This window comes from Coenobita brevimanus, chromosome 93 (genome assembly GCF_032717465.1).
Source record: "Coenobita brevimanus isolate Jiangsu-jjx chromosome 93, ASM3271746v2, whole genome shotgun sequence".
NCBI lineage: Eukaryota > Metazoa > Arthropoda > Malacostraca > Decapoda > Coenobitidae > Coenobita > Coenobita brevimanus.
This window is the reverse complement of record NC_137046.1, coordinates 40,712,740-40,718,739: the sequence shown is the minus strand read 5'-3', so window position 1 is coordinate 40,718,739 and position 6,000 is coordinate 40,712,740. Positions and strand designations below refer to the sequence as shown.

Here is a 6,000-nt window from a genome sequence, read left to right as displayed (position 1 = left end):
GAAGACTTGATATTTCTGAGTAACATGACTCAACCTTCCTGGGGTGATATGACATAAAAACTCGGCATAACACATCATTCAATTTTTTTGGATTATACAAGTAACGAAATTCATGGTTAACTACTCTGCGTTCGACCGAGTATTTTTTTTTTAGACTAACGGGTACTTGGCAGCATAAATCCCAAAACAGACAGTATCAAACTAAAACTGTAAACTTTAAATGCTGGACTTATGATAAGCAAAAGGAGTGAGGGTCAATGAAATAATGGTTGGACACGGGGAAGTTTGATTTGACTGCGAGTGACCGTGAGGTGAAGTTGTGCAGGATGCGGGTGGTGGTAATACTGGTGTTGGTGTGTGTAATTGGGGCAGCCTCAGGGATTAACTTTAATATCTTCAGGTGGCCATCATTTAAGCGAAGCCGTGGTGGGTACGGTAGCGGCGGTGGTGGTGGGTACGGTAGTGGCAGTGGGTACAGAGGCAGCGGCGGAGGCGGGTACGGGCATGGCAGCGGACAAAGAAAGCCAAACCCACTACGTAGTCTGCAGAGGCTGAAGAACCAGGCCTTTACCAGCCTCAGAAACCTTAAGGCGCCAATCATAGACGGTCTTCGCAACCTGAAGAGCCAAGTGTTCCAGCTGAAGGGGGACTTGTTCAGGAAGGCAGGCAACATTTTCAACAAAGGCAAAAAAGGTGGCCAGTCCAGTTACCACCGCCAGCCTCCCTCGCACTATGGTGGTGGCAGTGGTGGTGGATATGGTAGTGGAGGTGGCCACGGAGGTGGTGGTGGATATGGCGGAGGTGGCCATGTTGGAAGTGGTGGAGGTGGCCATGGCGGTAGTGGCGGAGGTGGGTATGGTGGCGGAGGTGGTCACGGTGGTGGCAGCCATAGTGGTGGAGGACATGGTGGCCATGGCGGAGGCCACGGTAGTGGGAGCGGTGGTGGGTACAGTGGTGGTGGCAGCAGCGGTTTTATTGAGGTGTCACAAAAGGCTCCCTCCACTGGCTATGGTGCGCCACCAACACCATCCACGAGCTATGGAGCTCCATCAGCACCATCACCGTCAGCTCCCTCCTCTAGTTATGGCGCTCCGCCAACCCCATCCAAAGGGTATGATGCACCCCCAGCTTCCACAGGTCTCAGAGCCCCTCCAGCACCTGCCGCTGGGTACAGAGCCCCACCAGCATCAGGTCCTGCAGCCCGTGCTCCCCCAGCTCCTGCCACAGGATACAGTGCTCCCCAGACAGGCTCAGGGGGACAGACTGGGGGCCAGCAAGCTCCTCCCACAACCTATCGGTCCCCCCAGGCTGATACAGGAGGTAGCATTTCCCCTGTGGCACCTACCACAGGATATCGAGCTCCCATCGGCTCCGGCAGCGGAATCCGGGCTGCCCGCCAGCCACAAAGTTCATACAGCCACACCGGCAGCGGCCCTCTGCAGAACACCTTCCCTACAGGACCCACTGGCACGACAGGCAGCAGCTATGCAGACCAGATCAATGCTCCTCTCTCAGCCGCCATGGCCATGGGTCACTTGCTCAATGAGGATGAAGTAGTGCAAAGCAGCCAAGATCCCACATCCCAATGGAGACCAGTGGTGGGGGCCCCGACAGTGGCACCGCCTATAGATGTGAGATCCCCCGCTGTCAACACTGCACCAGCTCAAGCCCCCGCCACAGCAACCGGGGTAAGGTCAAGTCCCACCACGGAGCCTCCACTTTTTATCAACCTGGACGACAGCACTGGGGGGGATGTAGTAGAGCCCTCTAATGACCTTCTGCTGGTGGATGATCCTCCTGTCACTGCCGGAGACGATGAGGCTTACCTGATCTCGGCAACAGAGGATTATGATGACATACTATTGGTGGACAAAGGCAGCTCGGATGCTGCCGCCCAGGCTCTGTCAAAGGTAGTGGATGCTGCTCTTCTAATCGATGACGAGCCCCAAGGTCGAGCACTATCGGGTGGTCGTCCTCAGGAGAAGCTGTCTGCCGTGGCCCAGAAGGACGTGCCAGTGGGGGGGGCTGTGCGTGCGTCAGATACGCTGCAGTCGGGGCAGGAGTCCAACATGATGTTCGCCGGCCTAATGGAGGAACTACAGCTCAACACACTCAGGGCGCTCATCAGGCGGGCTAACTTGGAGGCCATGCTTACCACAGAAGGTATGTGTGTGTGGTTGTCTGTGTGTACATTAACTGACAAATTTGTCAGCATTATTATTATTATTATTATTATTATTACTATTATCATTATCATTATTATTACTATTATTATTATTATTATTATTATTATTATTATTATTATTATTATTATCACCATCATTATTATTATTATTACTAGTTGTAGTAGTAGTAGTAGTAGTAGTAGTGGCAGTAATAGCGGTAGTAGTAGTAGCAGTGGTAGTGGTAGTTATAGCAGTAGTCGATGCTGAACTTAGTTAACTCTTTTCCTCGTTTTACTGTAACATTCTAACGTAAATAAATACACATAACAATACAGTAATCATGAATGACAACATCAAGCTAACATACTGTCACACATCACTCTCCTCCACCCTTATCCTGGCCTGACCTGGGAAAGCAGGGTTGTGTTGTGGCAAACTATACAATGGGTGGGGTTGGCCTGGGGTCGTCTTTCTGTTTGGTTTGGAAACGTGGTAGCACGTCATTCTTGGCGATTTAGTATGCATAATACAACTTCTTTTTTACCTTTAGGTATATATTAATGTCAAAATAGTTTGATGCAATACAGTACAAAAGAATAGAAATGTGTAATATGCAAATGAAACAGTGGAGGAAGAGGTGCTACGAAATTTCTTATGGCAAGTATGCTGCGACGCTGAGGCGTGCCGAACTGGTGGGGGTGAGAGGGTAGGCTATAGGCTACAGTATGCTCTTCACTTCCAGGACACCATTTTTGTTTTATTCTTGCCGCTGCCAGTCGATTTTATTTAAGGAACGAAGTAAAGGAATTAAAGAAGACTGCAACTAATCCCCAGTTCAACATATTTTTCGTTAGCTGAATATTTGTCTTACGGTGGCAAGAGAAAAAAAATCAGCGTTGAGAATAAACTAACCCTTTCGATACGATAACCTTTGTACTGCATTCTATTCACAGTCAGCAGATTCTGTTCAGCCTAGGTGAGACTCTTTTCGACCGGAAGGGAGTTAGATAGAGCTTTCAGTAACCCGTAACCCCCTTAACGAGTAAAGTCTGGTCAGGTGCACCGAGTCGCCTCTTGGATAGCCACAGTCAAGATAGAAAATAACGAAATAAAAATAATGGCGCCATCGTGCTGGCGAGGTTAACCCCTAACTTTCCATGGCTGTCTTTATTTTCCAGTTTTAACTACCACCAAATTATTATTATTATTATTATTATTATCATTATTATTTTCATTACTGTTGTTGTTTTGTTGTTGATGTTTTGTTGCTGTTGTCGTTTCGGGGTGATCTCTTAAGCCTTTCAGCCCGAGTACGCCATTTCCCTTTCATTTTTGCTACTACCTTTATTTTTCGTTCATTATAAGACCCCCTTAGCAGAGATGTTAATAAAGCCCACATCAAATACCACCAGTCTGAAATGTATGTCTCAGGTTGTATAAAATGTGTCGGGATACTAAGAAAAAAAATGAACAGCCTAATACATTTTCGGATTATAGGGGTTAATGGAAGGGAATGATATGGTTGAGAGAGAGAGAGAGAGAGTTAGCTATATATTTAAGAAGTTATTACCAGTATGCTCATCATCATCACGTATGCGTATTCCCATTGGCATAGAAGATTCCGTAGTTCCTTTTCCTTAGCGATTAGTTTTGGGACATTACCCCTTAATCTTCTCTCCTAAGCTGCTTATGTTAACAATGCCTATATTAACCCCTTCGCTATCATGACGCTTTTTATATTTTATTCTTGTAAGATGTAGCTTCATCAACACCTTCACTAATAAGAAACTCCCCTAGGCTGAACAACACCATCTGATAGTAACAACAATGAAATAGATATGACGTCCTCGGCGTGAAAGGGCTAAAAAAAAATAAAAATACAAGAAGATTCTGATGTGTAACGTAGAGCATTGACATCACTTACTTCTCCACTTCGCCACTTCTCCCCTTCACTAGAACAAGCTGTTTTTGTAGTTTAAACCTGCAGCTACCAGACGATTTTATTCAGGTCAGGAAAGCCCTCTGGTGGTGAAGCGATTAATAAGAGTACTGTGTATCTTACTTCTGTAATTCGAAAAGTCTCTCCCAAGCTGAATGAAACCGTCAGGAGATAGCAAGGATAAAATGAAAGGGACGCCATTGTTCTCAAGGAGTTAACTCAGTCATAACTGGACTTTCCTCCCACTTACAATCCGGAGCTACCTTTAAATCAGGCTTATTTCATTTCAGTACTTGATCGTCTCAAACTTCTTCCAAAAAGTTACCAAGGGTGCATCTACATCAGATCCATATGTTTATTTCTCCACCTCACCGCTTAATTCAATCATCTCGAACTTTTTTACGCCAAAAAAGTACCAAGGGCGCCTCTACATCAGCTCCATTTGTCGTTTCTAACCCTCTTTCCCATAGTTAGGAACCACTGCCCGCCTTAAGGATCCTCTTTTTCCGCGGAACCTTATCTTTTATTGTCATTCCTCCCATATATCCGGATTTCCTTTCCTCGTTCGCCTAAGCCACCGGGGACTTATTTCCACCGGCTGAGGATTTTTTTCACCACTGAATCGCCAACCTGTCGCGTCCCAAATGGTAAACACAGGAATTATGGAAGCGTTTCTCCATACGCAATTACGGTTTTTGTTCCCATACATCCTTCCCTCCAACACGGCGCGATAAAAAGATTTCCCTTCGGTTTCTGTGTCTGTTTTTCCCCACCTTCGTTTTTTCCCTTGTTATTCCTACATTTTCACCGCTGACCCACATTTTCTATTTTATTGTGATGAATGTCCATCTAAATTAATTATGCTTGGCTCTTCTACCACCTTTTTCCATAGCCCCATTTGTTTACAGTTAACTTTCTTATCAACATGATCTCTGTTTTCGTACATTTTCATAGTTAACAGAACTTCTCCTGCTTCTCATTTCTTTTGCAGGCTAGTATCTATATGCTGAGAGAGGCTTGGTATGTTTCTCAGCTCACTGATGATGGTTCCCTTTGATATGATGCGTCAGGGAGGAAAGTGATTGGCATGCCCCAAGTGCGAAGTAGACGTTGTAGGACAGTAGGCGAAATTCTGTCCATTGACCGTATATGATTTACAAATGTCAATTTTTTCCAGCGTACGTATGAAATTCACATTAGATAAATGACGTAACCCTCAACCTCTTAACTTTCAAACAGGTGAATAAATATTGCCTTACGTTGGCTTGAATAAATACCTGACTGCCTAACACCAACAAGGTTGATCGAGATAGCCTTTGAAAACTGACTGTGTGGATTAGCCTTTAATATAGGGCTGCTGACATTTCTCTCAACAGCATACATTTACTTCGTGCTGGCTTGAATAAAGTAGGTAAGTGCATCCATAATAGCGAAAGAATTAATCATACTGTATTTACTTTTCAAACCAAAATCCAACATCGATAAACACCATTAGCCCTAAAACTGGTCATATTATCACCATTAAACCCGTAACCGGACACCCAGTAGCCTCATCAACAGCTAATCGGATATGCATTTACCTCATTAATCCCATAACCGGACATATATTAACCTAATTAGCCCCATAACCGGACATTATTAACTCCACTGTTCCCATAACCGAACACCCATTAACAACTGGACACCCATTATCCCCACTGACTCTACAACTGGACACCTATTAACTCCATTAACCCCTCAAACTGGACACTTCTTAACGCCACATTTGGACACCCATTGATACAAAAACTGAACGCTCATTAACCCCACAACAGGACACACGTTAATTCTGTTACATCGTCTTATCTTTCCGGTACTCACTTTATCTTATTATTATTTTTTTTCGTTCTAGTTTCC

At 45.1% G+C, this 6,000-nt stretch overlaps 1 protein-coding gene across 1 annotated transcript in view; it reads left to right on the top strand.

The window, feature by feature from the left end:
- The first annotated feature begins 326 nt into the window (after positions 1 to 326).
- Positions 327 to 6,000, top strand: part of LOC145412410 (uncharacterized) — a 47,159-nt gene continuing 41,485 nt past the window's right edge. The window contains exon 1 of the mRNA XM_080282296.1: positions 327 to 2,163. Coding sequence (XP_080138422.1) covers positions 327 to 2,163 — 1,837 coding nt within the window. The remainder of the gene's footprint in view (positions 2,164 to 6,000) is intronic.